Genomic DNA, 17,339 nt, shown 5'->3' with positions numbered 1-17,339 from the left:
TTAATAAAAACTATTTTTTTAACCTCAGTCATCATCTTCATGACGCTGAGCAAAAATGTATTTGCATATGGACATACAATCAGCTTTTTAGTAGTTTTAAATAAACTAACATTGTTAACACTATAATATTACCTATACATTTAATATTACATTTTTTCTTCATACTGCAACATTAACAGTGTATATGTTAATTTACTTTTTGGGCTTGATCCCTGTCAATGCTTGCAAACATGTTATTGCTTTTGTTTTAATGGAAAATGTCTAGTTTGATGCTGACATGCACTGATGGAGCTGGAGTTTGTGTTTTGGTACATGACACGTGGTCCATCATCAGTGAACAGCGGGTGAGAGTGTGCCTGGCAGGCTGCAGCAGGGCACGTTATACGCAGACACTACCACCAAGATGAAGTGGACGCTTCTATGTGAATTTGTCACTCAAACAGCCACGCTTGGACCTAACGTCATTAAAGTGCACTAAATGCAATACCCGGCAAAGACACTGTCACACTTTTTGTTGCACTTCGACACTGTGGGCGCTCTTAACAAAGTTAAATTTCCAATATGGTTGGAGAGGTTGTTGTTGTCGAGCGGGTTGTTGTCATGTCCCCGCAGTGCCTGTAGTGGTGCTGTGAGGGAGTCTGCCGTGGAACTGACAAAATCCTTAGCACCCTACCTACTGCTTAAAATTTGATCGCTCGCTAATTTTACATGGATCCGTAAATCAAGGCGCGCCTGGCTCGATGAAGATCACTAATGTAAATCTATCTCGGGACATCGATGCACGAATAGCCTAGCGGATCGTATTAGACATTTCAGCCGTCTATCTGGGGGCGAATACCGTACAGCGGCCCGTACCAATTCAAGGTAAGCGAGACCTCGACATCGAGTTGGAGCTAATTCGTTGCGCGCAATCTTCCGCCCGGGATGCGTCAACCACTCGACACCGATGCCTCTTAAGCTAACAGGCCTCTAGCGTTCTATTATTTTCCCAATATTGGATCATCATTATTTCTTTGTGAAAACACAACCTGAAGATTAAGTTTACATTTTGGGGGGTAAAGTTGTCATAAGCCTCGTTACCTAACGTTATCAACCTCTATAAATATATTTTACTGGAGCACCCCCCACCGGCCTAAACTTTGTGTGGAGCCCTTTTGTTTCTGGGGAATGTTTATATAAAATGGAATAAATTGTATAGATCCAATGTTTGCATCTGTGTACGTTCATTTCACGATTTAAATGACAAATGATGAATATACACATAGAGCCCCATAGTGTTTCGCCATTTGTTGAGGTTTCCGTTTCCTGGTTGGCTACCGCCTACTAATTCGTGTTTTTAGCTTCATTAGCCAGCTAGCTAAGCCAGCAAAATAGGAGATTTCAAAGCAGCTGAGAGGTAAATAAAACATCCATCTTACAAATTACTACAATATTTTTGTGGTAAAAGCCTTGCGCAATCGCGATCTCAAGTTAACTTTATTTCTTTTCAGGAAAATACCATTTAGAAACTGCTCTTCAGACTATGTGCTAACAATTATAAGCTAGCTCAGTACGTCAGGCATTGATTGGCTAAAATCATTTGTAAACAACCCCGAGTGACTATTTTGACAATTGATATGTAATAGATTTAACAATAACTCGATTGCTGATATTTTTTATTTAAATCCTAAAGTTGTGTCCTATACAGGCGCTTCTGCAAAATTGCGCGCGATACCAAATCAAACTCTTTTAAGTCAATAAAAACGACTGCTTAGAGATGGTGTTGTGCTTAATAGTGACCTGTAGCTTATTGTTTGCATTACATGAACCCGAGTGTATCTTTTCTTTTAACTATACACACACGCCTACTGATCTATTTATGCGTGTTTCTAATCAGACGCTTTGAGATCACGTGACACGTGGACTACAATATTTTGTGTAAAACAATCATAATATGCGCTTGGAAACGGGAGAGGTATTAATAGATTATTCCTTTTGTAGGATTGTCACTTACAAAGTTGTAACGTATTGATCACACAATCTGGCGGTATAAACATTAATTTTGTCATCATAACAAAAAAAATCTAGTGTATTAGTTTATCTTAGTCTTCACGAGTAAAACAATTTGAGGCGCCAATACAATATATAGTAGATCAGACTGAAAGAAGTGAAATGAATTCCATGGAAGTATAGTTCAGGTGTTAATCAAGTATTTCTTGCTTCCATCAGCTGATGTTGTCAAGAACAAGAGTCACGTGATGTATGAAGGCAAACACATACATTTCTCAGAGGTGGACAATAAGCCATTGTGCTCGTACAGCCCAAAGCTCTGCAAGCAACGCAGGCTCAATGGCTACGCTTTCTGCATCCGGCACGTTTTGGAAGACAAGACAGCACCCTTCAAGCAGTGCGAATATGTGGCCAAATATAACAGCCAGCGATGTACCAACCCCATCCCTAAGTCAGAGGATCGCAGGTACGTAATAACAGTGCACTGAAGCCATCAGTGTAGACAGGTATGCACTTATTACACATGTACAACTGATTAACTAGAGAAATTGACCTTGTTGTTACAGGTACTGCAACAGTCACCTGCAGGTCCTCGGCTTCATCCCAAAGAAAGAACGGAAGAAGAAACATGACGCTCTGGAAGAAATGCGATCGCGTGCCCACCTGGAGTCGGTGGCCCTGAACATAACATTGCCCTCACTACCGTTACCTTTAGCTTCCAACGGTCTGAACGAACTTCCGCCATCACCACCCTGTACGCGTCTACTAGCCCTTCCCGATGGGGAACTCCTGGACCCGTTTACCTTTTACGAGGATGACGTGGACGGGGAGGAGATTGGTCTTCTTCGTAAGAGCAACGCTATTAAGAAGAAGTTGCAGAGCCGGCTGGTGCTGAACCAGAAAATCTGCCAGAACGCAGACCTTTTCCAGAGCCCTTCTGAGCACTTTAGTCCTAAACCCGTCCCCCGTGTCCACAACTCCTCTCCGCTCAACACACACGCCCCACGGCAGCAGTCAGGTCTTCTACAGCCGCCCCCTCAGCAGGGTCTTTTATGCAATCCAGCACCACCTCAGACAGTCAAGTACTTGCCTCCCGGGGTACCCGTTAATGCAACACCCAGTCCCGTGCAGCCATCGGGGCCAGGGCCATCGCTCAGCAGGAAAACACCCTTTTCTTCCAATCACGTGGTCATCATGCGGCCCACCTCTTACTCGCCGTCGGCCCGCTGCCTCTCCAGACTACAGCATTTGGTACGCCTCTGTGCCAAGCGACACCAGGAATATGGAGACCTCTTTTCTCATTTAGGTGCTCAACTGGACACTACACTCGACAATTGGGCTAACGGGTTCATCCAAGACATTTTTCCTAACGGTTTCGCTTACAGGACTGGACTGGTCGGAGGACAGTGCTGACAACGACGAAGATGACGAAGAACACGAAGCGGAAAGATTTGTTCCAGGCCTGAATAGTTGGAGGCCGCACAACGGGTCAGTAACCAAACGTCAACAGTCAAATCAGCCTAACTTTCCAGATAACAATGACAAATAAATGTCTGTTTTCAAAATAGGTCGGAGGACGATGCCGGCTCTTCGCGGAGAACGCGATTGCTGAGACTTTGCTCATATCTGCAGCAGAAGTACAAGCACATGTGCAGGCAGGAGCGGGCGAGTATCCGTCAGAAGAGATACCGCTATGCATACCGCAAAGCTTTGGTGCACGCTGCCAGCAAAAACCCGGACTGCGCCGGTCAGCTCATTCAGGAGATGCATGGTTCCTCTCAAAGCCCCTCAAGGTAGTGTCAAAAATGACAAACTACTAAATATTCTCAGAGATATTTGGCTTAATGGACTATTAAACCAAAATTTGTCTTGTTTAGCACTGTTTCAGGGCATCGCCAAGGCGAGGCAACTGCAAGACTCCAGAGCACGGATGCAGGCAGGTGTACGGGCAGCACAAAAGGCCAGGCCTGTGGCAACCGGGCGCTGCCCTTCACCAAACATTGTTTTCAACGTATCCTTCTTAGTTTACATCATCTGCAGTTAAATGCTGTTTATCTGCAGGCTTTTTGTTTTCCTTAACATTTGACTGTAGACATTCTGTTGAATCGCTCACAGCAGCTGTTTGCAAGCTGCACCGCCAAGTTCGCAGACGGTCAGCAGTGCTCCATTCCTGTGTTTGATATCACGCATCAGACGCCACTCTGCGAAGAGCATGCCAAAAAAATGGTACGTCTTGCATTGCAGTTAGAGACACGCTTGAAAGTCAATTGTCTACATTGTACGCAGGATAACTTCCTACGTGGGGACGGTAATCGGCGAGTGCAACAAAACCATCACCAACACCAACACAACCACAATCATCACCACCACCAGCAGCAACAACAACAGCTCCAACGCAAGCCACGCAAAAAGACCAAACCACCGGCACTCACCAAAAAACACAAGAAGAAGAGAAAATTGCCACGGCGGCCTCAGAAACCCATTCCTCCAGCGCTGCCTCAGGGCTACCTGGGGCTGCCGTCGATGAGCCTAGCACTGTCTACACAGGCCAGCATCAGGTCTGGACAAACCCATAACATTTCACCATATGTTCAAAACGGGTTGCTAACATTTCTCTATTCGTTGGCAGGAGCCCATCGACACCTGAATTGAGTACAGACGAACTACCCGACGACATCACGAATGAAATGGAAGACATTCCGAACGACCTCGAGCTAAACCAGGAGGATTTTTCTGACGTTCTACCCAGACTACCTGATGATCTTCAGGATTTCGACTTGTTTGAAGGTGCCCTTACAAGCATACACTTACACAAAATGTAAAATTATACATTAAGATTTTAACATTGTATACAGTTTTCAATACGTATACTCTTCTAGTATATATATACCCTATGGCCTATTTGAGATTACCAGTGTCATAGTACCAAAACTGACCAGTTAAAGGCAGATTTTTGCCACTGCACACTTAAAATTATTATTATTTTTTTTATATCAGCCAGCTCTATTTACTAGTGACAAGCAATTCTAAAAGTTAGTGTGTGTGTTTAGGCAAAAATGGGGAGTTGCTACCTACCACAGAAGAAGCCGAGGAGCTGGTCCGTGCGCTTCAAGCCATGGGGTCGTACCCAGATTCCTTGGTGTGTCTGACATCCATAGGAGACCTCACGACCTCAGAAGGAGTGGACCATCGAGCCATGACCGTCTTTTCGGGCGCGGTCCAACCGGGAGGCATGTCCGACATCCTTCACAGTCGCCTCCCGACGGAGAACTTCCCCAACCTGGAACTGGAAGACAACATTCTACAGTCCACGGCGGGCCACTTCCCCTCGTCGTCGCCCACCCAACCCGCCGACCTTGCCCAAACGTCACCTGCCGCCTCCGCGTCGCCCCTCGCTCAGGCCCCCGAGCGGACGTTCGCCTGCGCGCGCCCCCCTCACATCTTGGTTAAGTCGGACGCGGCCTCGTCGTCCCCGTATGGCGACCAAATCCCCTCCTCGCCCCATGCCGGCCCCTTCCAGTCAGATGCCCCCTTGCTACTAGAACCACCACGCTCATCATGGAACAACCTCCCCCTGCCCCTCACTGATCCATCCCAGTTTGGTAATCTCATGGCGGCGGAGAGTCATCTCATATCTACGTCCCTATCCACCCCTCCATCCGGCGCCCACGCCGTCAACTCGGTCACGCTGCAGCCTCTGGCTGCGCCGCCGGGCCCCCTTTCCTCGTCCCCGCACGACCCCCTGACCTCCCACCAGCCCAAGCAGCAGCTCCCGCAGTTCAGCGCTGCCTTTGGCCACCAGCTGGCGTCGCACAGCGGTATTCCCAACGACCTGCAGCCCAGCCACAGCTCCACGGCGCCGCCCGCCGGCTTCACTATTGTTAGTGCCACCACTGCAAGTGCCAATAGCGCCTCCGCCCCTTTCACGCAGAGTAACTAAGCGCGTGTATGGAGTCATTTTTCCCCCTATGTTCTTGAAAATTGTCGGCCACCATCGCTAGCAATTGAAGCGGAATTTGAACCGGAAGGCCTGGGAGCAAATAATCGAAGAAATAGTCGCTGACAACACTCCCAGTCCAAATCATTTGACGTATGTAGCCGTCAGAAGCAGCCAATGAGTTAAACGCTTGATATGGAAAAAGAAAAATGCTCAAACTGCATTTGTTAGGTGACGGCATATTGCAAAAACATTTGAACACAACACAATGGGATCTCCTCAAATGGTTTGCAACATTAACTCTGACTTATGAGCACCATAGTTTATGACTGTGTTACAAGTTGTACTATTTGTCCTTACTAGTAGGAGGGCTGGATAATTTGAAGACCAAGATGAAATTTTTAAATTGACTTTGAGTATTAGCACGTTATATTTAAGTGATCATATCATCACCCTTAAAATAAGTCATTTTTCTAATAAAACACCTTTTTTTAATTCAGTCTTTTGCATTCTGAAAAAAAAACAAATATTTTTTTTAACTAGGCTTCAGTATACAGATCAAAAGGACTAGTATGGCAGATTTGGAAAATTACGTCAGATAGTTTTAATTGGATTTTTAAACTTCAAACACGATCAACTGTAAAGGAATACAAAAATATTAAAAATGACATTCTGCTCTAAAATGAATTTCCTTATTTGAGCACCTGGCTATCTTAATCCTATTTTACAATGAAATTAACCTATGAATCAAAGTTGCTGTATTTGGGATTTAATCAGCATATTTGATGCCTTGCCATTGTCAGTCTCACATTCGTAGTAAACGTGGCTAACGGACTGATGACATGTTGCCATCCCCGAATCCCGGGAAAAAGTTTGCTCGTTTAGCCTTCGAACGTCACTCTCCCAACTTTTGCTTCGATTTCACGTCTCTTTGATTTTCACCTGTTTTATAATACATTGCTCGTAAAAAAAGGAAAAAAACTCAGAAAAATCATACCATCCTGAATTATGTACTCATTTATCAATTCACCTAAATACTTTAAAAACTTTTTATACAGTGTGTATGCTGTACATGTGCTCATATATCCGTTTGATTCCTCGTCTAAATCTAACCTCACTATCGGTCACGTGACCCAGTACACAAAAGGTTACTAAAAGCAATAAACACAGACGTTCTCATGCGATAGTTAGATAGTTATGCAGGGATTTCGGTGTCTACTTTCCAAGGTGCTCTCTGTTAACTTTTAGTCCTCATTTAACTTTTAAAGGGGTGTCCATATTGAGGCTGTCATGCAGTCGAAGAGATTAGGCCTATCAGTCGGAAAATGCAGAGCCTCCTTAAAATGTGATGAATTTCTGTTCAAATCCATTTCCCGCCAACATGACATTTAAGAACGCACATTTCTATTGTAATTTCCCATGTGTCTTTCACCAGGCAGGTGTACGGTGACGTTACGGGTGTGTAAACGCTTATATTTGATAATGTCGGCGCCAAATGTCCAATATTGCTACGATATACTTATTTTTGACCAATTCCCTTAATTTGGTAGTCAATGTCAGCCCTTGTGTTAAAATGGCTCAGTCAGGTTATGCAGCAGGTTTTCTTGAACATAAATGATCTGGATTTTTACATTTTACAAAGCATTATTGTGTGTACAGCATAACGGTTTCTCTACCCTGGGGGTTGTCGGTGAATTATTGAGTAGCAAACAGGCAGAAATAGTATCGCGATGTGTCGAGTGGAAACGTGTAGCGTGTAGAACAAGTCTCATGGTTTTTAAAATGGTGATCAAAACGGGTTGTAAAGCTCTGGGCCGTCAGATGGATCTTGTCTGTTTGCCTTGTACGTTGTTATGTCAGTGATAGGAACTGTTCTAGCGGAAGGTTTTAAAATTAAAATAGTTATTAAAAACCCCAGGAGAGATTGCATAGGCTCAAAAGGTATTAAAACATAGGTATATATGCGTCTACAATGTATTTAGCGGACAGACTTGTTCAAGTGAATTTGCTCAAAAGTGAAAGGATTAAGCCTGCTGTTTGTCACTGCATGTGTTCTGACACCCCTAATAATACCTCCCCACCCCCAATATTGGCTTGCTATGTTACCAACATCGTCCATTTCCAGCTATGAGAAGGCCCAGTTCCCCCTTTCCAAAGAGAACACTCATCTTTGTAGCTCAACCACCGACGTCTGCAGTGTTCTTACATTAAGTGGGAAAAAAACTATCATATATGGGTTGTTTTATTTGCGAGCAAAACAAGGTAATACTGCTGTATCCCTATTTAGCATGAGTAGTCGCCGCGCCCCACTGTCCGGTTTTAGAAGGAAATAAACAGGGCTCGAAAGCCACATGTAACTAACTTGCTTGTATTGAGAGATGGCTGAAAAATTCCGTATTCATTGAATGTACTGTTGTATGGTTTGGAATGCTAGGATGAGCTCTAATCTAGTCACATTTTGGTATGGGTCCTTGTTTATTTGTCTAAGGTATTTTTTTGTATACAAAAGGTTTACATTTTTATGTCTATTTTTCTTGTGTACAAGTTAATGTAATATGTGTACAAACACTGTATGTAATATCTGTATATAGTGTGACAAATTTGATCTTTTGTTTTTGGATGTATAAATAAACTTGCTGTGAGGTATTTGCTGACACAAATAGAACGTGTTTTTTTTCGGGGGGTGGGTACTCACCGTTTGTAAACTTCTTTTAACGGCATTAGTAGTTCTAGGTGTTGTCTTTCCCTTGTTTTGTAAAGAAAATCTAATATTTACATACGGAACAATGGGCATACAATGTTTTTGTTTTTACACAAAGAATCGAATTGGAACTTTTCTTTGTCTCAGAGCTGACAAATTTGCAGACTTATATTTGGCACAAGGTTTCGAGTTAGCTGGTAGAGACCGCGCTTGCTCTTTGAGTGTGCTTAACATAAAAGTTGACTGTCGTAGTTTACTTTTCCACATTATCGTCCAGTGTTATTCACTGATAACCAAAATGGATTAAATATCGGATACCGTCAACTGCGGCCAATAAATTTACCTTGTCTACAAACTTTGAATTCACAGTGACGAGCAGCCTGAGACATTCCTATAGCATGTTCCTACAAAAAACAAAAAGCATAACATGAATATACATCTTTAGCAAAGTTTCAATAAATGACAGGCAAAACTTGTCGATCGGTGCTATTTTTCTTTTTTATTTCTGTCATAATCATCTGACAACGTCCAATAAACCAAACAGCACTGTCTCAATTGAACAAACACGTCTATTGGAGTCGTCATATAAAATGTACATCTGCTTTCCAGTGTTCACCTAATCTTTAGGGCACATCACCAAACTTTACTAGCACTATTAAATAATACTGTTCCTCTGTTATAAAAATAGTTTGAGAGAAGAATATAGTTGTGCTAACACATTCTTAATCCTGGCCGTCACACCGTGCTTTATTGCCATAACACATGAAATAAGAAAAGTGGGATGACAATAAAAGCGTCGGTAGAATATATCGGCCTTGTTAAGTACCGCATTTTAGCCACCAAATACAAATCAGACAAAGTGCGACACACACAAAAAAAATACAATTGAAAAATCAGTCTGTCTATATTGAGCATGTAAAGGGTGCAAATCAGAAATGGATTTGTTGAAGTAAGTTCTCACATGGCACATTCCACTGTGGAGCAGGAACAGAAATGTCTACGGCGGTGTGTTACGACAACAAAACAAAACCACTCCCAGTCAGTCGACTGTAGTATTTGATTTTCAGGACTAGAGTTTTCTCATTTACACTCTGGCAACGTAAAATTTCCTATTTCAGTCAGAACATTTGCAGATTTCAGCATTCACTCATTCACGGCCATTGACGGCCTCCCGGTTCGTCACGTCAGCAATCAGCAGGGACGACGTCCCGCTCGACGTGTGCTACAATGCACGCATCGGGAGGGATGACCGCCAGGCTTCATATTGCAGTATCGTCACTCATGACCCCATAATATTCCACTTGGGGTCCAAATGATGGCCCACTTGGAAACACTGTATTTAAGATGCTAAATTGAATTCATCCAGCAATTACACTGGGGAACAATTTCAAAATTTTCAGCTTTTTATGTTCAAAAGTACATTGCTTTTTTTCTCCTTCACTGAGATTAGTTTTAGATTACGCACCCAAAGAATCAGCTGTCGGACTAAGTCAAATGAAAATTGTTCACCAGTGTTATGGCTTGACAATTAAAATAAAGCGCTACCACGCTGCTCAAGATTTGAAGTCAAAAAGTTCCAATCGAGATTCAGAACAATTCCTTTTGAAAAGTAGCTTGGACACGTGGCAGAAAGTACTAAATTTAAGAGAAATGTTATTTTTTTGTTTTAAATAAAGATCCCTGCATGAAACAGCTAGTGATTGGAAGAGGGGGGAATTGGCCCCTAAACCATTGTTTGGAACACTGTCGTGCTATACACTCTGATCTACTCTTCATGCTTTTTCTTTATGGCTAGCAGAAAGTTAAAAGGCATTGGTTGAAAGTCCAAGTGCAATCAGAGGAAGACGGCGTAAGAATTTGCCAAGTAGATGATCACGCTGTGGCCAATTGACGGGAGAAAGCAAAGTTCCCCGTGGCAAAGGCAGGTTATCTTAAAGAGACTCCAATGTACCAAAGACGTGAAAATGTCATCTCTTTGTTACAGCGTAAGGCCTCTCTTTAGAATCTCAGCACCGAGGAGAAATTTGCTCCCATCTTTATTTTATTCTAACTTGGTGCATCTCAATGGGTTTGAATGTCAGAGAAAACGGAACAGTTCAATCAAAAAAAAAAGTGGAGATCATATGGACTCACTACTCTTAACTTTTCAGCCCTTTGCTACCATTACAGATACAGCATTATATTTTATAAAGAAAAAAAAACGGAGCTCGACCCATTTTTGGAAAAGCTTGCCGTGTGTGAATGATCCATTTGATATTAGCATAATGTGAAATGTTAGGGCATTGAACCCGTCTTTGTTGACAAATCAAAGAGAAGGCAATCTCATGTATGGTCCTTCAACTCTTAAAATATTTCCTCCACAATCAATATTATCTACACTCTGTTTGGCCATTTGTACATCCGCATTATTATTATTATCATCGTTATTATTATCGATATTATTTTTGTTCTGGTATCTGTAGAAATGTGCTTAATTATTTACACGTTTGTACAACCATCCCGTCAAGCTCGTTTGACCTCCCGGAGGACCTTAAAAGCAGGATACCTGAGTTTTCAAAAGAACGCTTCATGCGCGCACCCTTCTGGAGAGTTGGATGGCTTCAGTCCGCTCTCTCGCAGAATGGCAAACGTGCCCCCGGCCGGCGACGGCCCTTCTTGTGGTGCGAGTGTGCACTGGGAGGCGAAAGAGATGCCGAACCGCTCGATTGTGCTTCTTCTCATTGAGTGGTGGCGGTCTGAAGCACGGAAAACCTGACAATGACAAAAAACAATGCCCTGAAACTGACTGGAGGGTGAAATATACATTTGAATTTTTTTTCAGGTGGCACACTTCTGTTACCTCTGAAGTCTTTGCAGCAGTTCAGCCACTAGTGAGTCACAGACACCCGGGTGAATGTCTTCAGCAGTCAAAATGGCCTCTTGCAGTGCATCGGCTGCCTCCGGTTTGCCATTGCTGGTCTCTCCCTTGGCTTTCAACTGGAAGAATGGCAAATAAGAGATTAGAGGCAAAGCCTGGTCTTTGCGGTTTTGTCCAGAATTGCTCCGGTATTCGTTACCTCCGAGAAAAGCGGAGAGAAGATGGACGATAAACTCTGCGACAAAGGCTTTTTTGGGCTCTCCTGCTCCTGTAGAGTTGGGGAATGTATCTCCTCAAAAGTCTCCATCTTTTAATGTAGATGTTTAAAGTTTGAAAGACATTTTAAATCCCAATTTTCAAATAATATCTCACCAGTTTTGTGAGTCGTTATATAAACAGAAAAAGAACTCTTGAAAATATTATTTTTTAAAGCCACAACACAAAGCCTTCCGTGCAGGCATCAAAATGACAGACTAATTTCATATAAAATAACCATTCTTACCGGTTGCACCTCCAAATCGGCATGTTGCACGGCTCCGTTCTGGACCTTCTTTTCTCTGATGGTGTTGAAGATCCAGCCATTGTTGGCGGCGGCTTCGCCTCCCGACGCTTGTCCTTGCGCCTCCCTGCGACGACAGGGCCAGCCAGTCAGTTTAGTTGATCACTCTGACGTCAGGGCGCCGTTTTACGTACTCGTCCGAATCTTCAGAGCTGGACTCGTCTCTCGTCTGCTCGGCTTTCCATCTCTTGTACCTGTCGATCAACTCGGCCAGATAAGACGTCTTTTTGGCATGCCGGACGATCAGCTTGTGCTTGAGCAGTTCTTTGGCAGTTGGTCTCTGCGAAAATATTTAACAAAATGAAGGTAGGATACTTCCAAACTAATTTGAAGATAGGAAAACCACCAACTCACAAATCTGGGCTCCTTATTCAAACAAGCTTCCACAAATTCTTTCAGAGGTTTACTGTAATTGCCCTCGAGCGTGGGTGGATTGTTCTTCGGGATGAGGAACAATACTTTCATGGGATGGAGCTCGGAGTGGGGGGGCTCGCCTTTAGCCAGCTCAATGGCCGTAATACCCAGCGACCAGATGTCAGCCTGTGCAGCCAATCGGTGAGCAGAAAAGGAGGCACATTAAGTGATGAAGTATTGACATGAAATGAAACAGACAGGCTGGGGTTTATTTGAAGCGCGTGACGCACTGTCTGTGATGACAAAGACTGCTGACTCATCGGCAGTTGTTATTCAGATGCTGGTCAAAGATTTATTTTTAAGCACCATTATGATTTTGTTTCCTCTTTTCCCTAATGGTTAAATGTTTTTTTCGTTTGTGTAAAAAGGAAAAAAAATACATTGAGTCATCATATTCATCATCAACTGTGATACAACAATTAGATAAAAAGTATATGTAATAATTCTGACCTTGGAATCATATGCTGATTGTTTTATGACTTCGGGCGCCATCCAGAAAGGAGTCCCAACAAAAGTCTGCCTTTTTATCTGCGTGTCAGTCAGCTGGCCTGCCACACCAAAGTCCGCCAGCTTGACGTCACCTTGTTCCGACAGCAACACGTTGGCAGCTAAAAAGGCAATTAAACGAGATGTTGAACTGCTTGTTTTTAAAATGTTTAATACATTACAAAGTGTGTTTTATCAAAAACATTTGATAAATTTAGACATTTATGGACAATTTTTGAAAGGGGTGACAAAATGTCCTGCTGTACTAAAACAGCATTTTTCAATATATTATCAACCAAGAGTGTGAGTTTATTTATTTCTGTTACCTTTGATATCTCTGTGAATTTTCTTTTCAGAATGTAGGTATTCAAGCCCCTTGAGAATTTCTCTCAAAATGGTGGCAATCTGCGTCTCATCGAGGGCGCCCGGCTCCAACTAGACAAAAAAAAATATTCACTGAGTGCTAGTCAATCAAATTAATTTGTCTGAATCTTCCTAAGACCTTCATATTTGCGATGGGGGAAAAAATAACTCTATTGGTGATTTTGTTAACTTACCAAATCGAGAGCAGAGCCTCCGCCAAGATATTCCATAATAATCCATAGTTTTGTTCCCTGGAAAAATAAAGGAAACTTGAGCATTCGCCCGAAAAAAATAATAATGGCAATACAATGAGTGAATATCTAAACTTTTATTTGTATTTATGTCCCAATCTTTTTTTTAACTGCGCATCTTATATCCACAATCATCATCTATTGCAATGATTGTAATGGAGGCTGGCAGTGTTCCCATCTCAAACAGAGTGGACACCTGTCTCTGTCACAGACAAGGGTATCTGTTCCTGTCCGAAAAGATTTCTCCATTTTCTATATTTTCCGCTAGTAGTATAAGACATCTCTAACTACACACAAAAAAATATCCTCCTGACACTAAAGCCACAACTCTCTCCTTTAGCCAAAGGCATAATTCACCTAATGGACTACTGTTACTTTCTGTGCTGCCCTTAAGTACTACACTAAGCGCCATTAGAGTCACTGTAAGCAAAATTGCACAATGTGAGAATGTATTGTAACAAACCGTATCTACAACTCACCGCAGACCAGTTGTGGTCAGCGACTCAATAAGAGACGGCTAAAATATATATATATATTTTTCCCCCCACTTACATCTTACTCTAAGACCAATCGTTGTCTTTAACTAATTCCCCGACCTTGACTGTGATAGACATTTGATTGGGAGGGTAAGTAGTGATTACCCACTGCCGATGGCTACCAAACAAAATGGATTAGACGATTGTCATCAATGGTAAGTGAAACCTGATAATTACCTGCAGCCCTCTTTGACCAAGTCATTTATTATAGCAACAAGGGCGAGTACATGGCGACTACTTGAAATACTGAAGAGTGTGCCTAAGAAACTACGGGGGCTGCATTATTTATGTGTCATTACAATGGGGCACGGCGTGCTACACATTTGAAACAGTAAGTTCCTTGTTGAGCTCACCTTGAGATAGGATCCAAAGTACTTGGTGATAAAAGGACTGTCACACTGGCTGAGAACTGTGATTTCCTGCTGGATGTCCTCAATTTCGTCCTCTGCTTCTTCCAGGTCAATTATTTTAATGGCCACCACCTTTTGAGTGTGATTGTCAATGCCTTTAAACACTTCGCCGAAGGAACCTTTGCCTATTCTCTCCAGCTTGGTGAAAAGCTCCTCTGGATTGGCTTTGAGATTCTGTGAGAGACCAGAACAAGGTTCAATTAACTCATTGATATGAATTTGGCAGTATGGATGGTGGTTATAGTTTTTGTTGTTTAGTATTTCTCAATAAAAAATTTTTTTCCTCCAACGCCCTGTCAACGGCTAATCGTCCATGCCAGTTTAATTCATTCAAAAATCACAAACACAATTTAGGAGATTGGTGTGTATGGTACCTATTGACTCAACTAAATGTCTAATTTCCCAGTAGAGTGCTAGAGTGGAATAAAGGGCCTGAAGTGGGGCGCTCCCATTTCCTTTTGAACTACTCAATTGTTAGACCAAACGCTTCAGGTATCATAGGCAAACATTTTAGAAGAGCGACACAAATAAACTTTATGTTTTGGTTTCGACACAGGATTTGAAAAAAAAAACCCCACTAACATATATATTGTTGATTGCAAGTCAACACTTAATCTAGCAGGTAAACCGGCCCTATGATGGTAATGTGTTTGCTAATTCCTCATGAGTGTCCATCCCAGGAGAAGCATTTCCTGTAAAAGTGCTAATGCATGTTAGGGAATGATGTATGCCCAGTTGTTGCTCTCTCATAAAAAAGTGTTTAGTTGGGATGGAGGTGGGCGTCGGCTACTCAATTTGGTAGCAATGGAACTTTACAAAAAGCCATTTGTTGTCACACAATAATGCGGTGCAGAAAGAACACAAGCAAAAAACTATCCATCCAAACATTAGTGTGTTCGCTCATCCAGGTGAAAACGATGATGGCTTTTCCTCCACAAAAACAACAAGCACCACGGCACTGTACTCACCATCGCCACCGTCAGCACGTTTAATGCCACTGGCCAAAGCCCACCTCCCACTAGGTTTTGTGTTCCTCTGTTGTCGACACAATAATAATACAGGTGTGCACGACATTATATTTCCCATTTTTTTATGAGAAACAATGACATATTTCATGTAAAACACTTTAAAATCAAGATGGCAAAAATGCAGTGACACTTCTGCAAAAATATGCATTTATCATTTCATGTTGATACTGGCTTTCTCCTGGTACTCCGGTTTCCTCCCACATTCCAAAAACATGACGATCCTAACATGTCCATCATTGCAAATGTGAATTGCATTACGCCTATGAGCTTTACGATTGACTGGCGACCAGTCCAAGGTGTAGACCCGCCTTTGGCCAAAGGTCAGGTGGAATAAGCCTCGGTTTATCTGTGAACCTCACGTGGACAAGCACAAAAGAAAATGGATGTTGACATCTAACTAAACACAATATTTGTGGCCTAATAATATCATAACTGTTTTACCCAAATCAATGGCAGACATTGACGGTGCAAAATGTCCGATCCATTTTGACTAACAGCCTGTCCCCGTCAAAATGGATTGGACACCCTGTCCTGCCAAAAGCACAGAAACATAGGCATAAACATAGATAGTGTACTCCCTCTTTCAATTAAGTGGACATCTATTGTCAATGACAGGTAATAATAAACCCAATTTCCAATTTAAAAACATGAGTAGATTATGCCATAATTGTCAAACCACAGATCTGCTATTATTAGAATAAATATTTCTTGATCTGGCCATTTATCCGTAAAAATGATGCTGTGGCAATGTTTAAGAATGAGAAGAGAACGGAGTAAATCACATGACACTGATGGCAACTTATTCATTTTAAAACCAATATGATCATATGACACACAGCTGTAAGTTCAAGTCTTGGTGTTGTTGGAGGCAAGTGCTCACATTTAGTACACAAGAAACACACAGACAGTAAGAAATACGATCAAAATAAGCCACTCGTCGCTCAGATGTGGTGAATTTACCTGAATCCCCGGAAGCCCACTTTGTATCGGGGAGTGAGCCATGGCGTCAGGGTCGGCTAAGAAGACGCCTTTCAGCACCTCGTTTTACAGCTTTCCTATTCCGCGATCTGTTTAGAGGACACGCTGGTCCACGCTGCAGTCTCTGCTGGCGAGGCTGATCACACTGTCGTGAGCCAAAGTTGTTGGATTGACAAGATAAAGATCAATTGGAGTGCCCGTGTACTTCGAACCACGTCCCCTTGCCTTCCGCGGTTCTCTAACGCTAGCGACGCTAAAGCTACAACAACCGCTAGTTGGCAAACACTTCCACTTCGTTGTTTAAGATCGGATCCCTTAGGCGAGGTATCGAAATATCATCTAAATCATTTGTCTGTTGAAGCGGAGATCTGTCCGCGATGTATTCCCCAAATAGTTACCAAACGTGCACTGTTGTATAGTTGTATCGTTTGTTGCTCTTAACACTTTTCTATCCCACTAAGCGCCATCTTTGTTAATGTCATTTTCATTTTGTGGCCACAGCCAATCAGAGGGATGAACCTTGCCGTGTTATGTTGACGACATCGTAGGTCACACGCGTCACAGACGCGCACAAGTCGTGACACAAGTCCGCCTTCTCTGCTGGCCTAAGAAATATCTGAATCATTAAATAATTCAAAATTGTCTGTGAGATTGCTTTCATTGCTTTTCCCCTAGTTGCACTGCTTCCAGATGTGTTTTCATGTTGTCTGCGGGCTCTGCCAAATGTCCTTTTTATGTCTAAAATGTATTTTCATGTCTATATTCTCACCCTCTTGTTACTGTGACAATGACATTTTCCATATACAGGATGACTAAAGTTATCTAATCTC

At 42.5% G+C, this 17,339-nt stretch overlaps 2 protein-coding genes across 4 annotated transcripts; one reads left to right on the top strand and one right to left on the bottom strand.

Annotated features, from left to right (window-relative positions):
• Positions 1-500: 500 nt before the first annotated feature.
• ino80da (INO80 complex subunit Da) lies at positions 501-8,572 on the top strand. Of its 2 annotated transcripts, none has more exons than XM_077727823.1 (10): positions 501-864; positions 2,209-2,455; positions 2,556-3,295; positions 3,375-3,477; positions 3,558-3,782; positions 3,867-4,000; positions 4,082-4,215; positions 4,276-4,547; positions 4,619-4,776; positions 5,040-8,572. In XM_077727823.1, exons 2-10 carry the CDS (start codon positions 2,238-2,240, stop codon positions 5,927-5,929), a joined length of 2,874 nt encoding a protein of 957 aa, XP_077583949.1. In that variant the 5' UTR covers positions 501-864; positions 2,209-2,237; the 3' UTR covers positions 5,930-8,572. The 2 variants fall into 2 exon arrangements, with proteins under 2 accessions (XP_077583949.1, XP_077583950.1); XM_077727824.1 differs by having other exon boundaries at positions 501-1,396.
• A 534-nt stretch (positions 8,573-9,106) lies between these two features.
• stk24a (serine/threonine kinase 24a (STE20 homolog, yeast)) lies at positions 9,107-17,014 on the bottom strand. Of its 2 annotated transcripts, none has more exons than XM_077727821.1 (11): positions 16,492-17,014; positions 14,447-14,677; positions 13,501-13,557; positions 13,270-13,378; positions 12,908-13,065; positions 12,398-12,583; positions 12,178-12,323; positions 11,987-12,110; positions 11,684-11,752; positions 11,467-11,603; positions 9,107-11,378 (listed from the first exon to the last, which is right to left on the bottom strand). In XM_077727821.1, exons 1-11 carry the CDS (start codon positions 16,531-16,533, stop codon positions 11,345-11,347), a joined length of 1,293 nt encoding a protein of 430 aa, XP_077583947.1. In that variant the 5' UTR covers positions 16,534-17,014; the 3' UTR covers positions 9,107-11,344. The 2 variants fall into 2 exon arrangements, with proteins under 2 accessions (XP_077583947.1, XP_077583946.1); XM_077727820.1 differs by having other exon boundaries at positions 11,684-11,791; positions 16,492-17,013.
• Positions 17,015-17,339: the final 325 nt, after the last annotated feature.

Source organism: Stigmatopora nigra, chromosome 11 (assembly GCF_051989575.1).
Source record: "Stigmatopora nigra isolate UIUO_SnigA chromosome 11, RoL_Snig_1.1, whole genome shotgun sequence".
Lineage (NCBI taxonomy): Eukaryota > Metazoa > Chordata > Actinopteri > Syngnathiformes > Syngnathidae > Stigmatopora > Stigmatopora nigra.
This window is presented reverse-complemented; position numbering and strand designations above follow the sequence as displayed.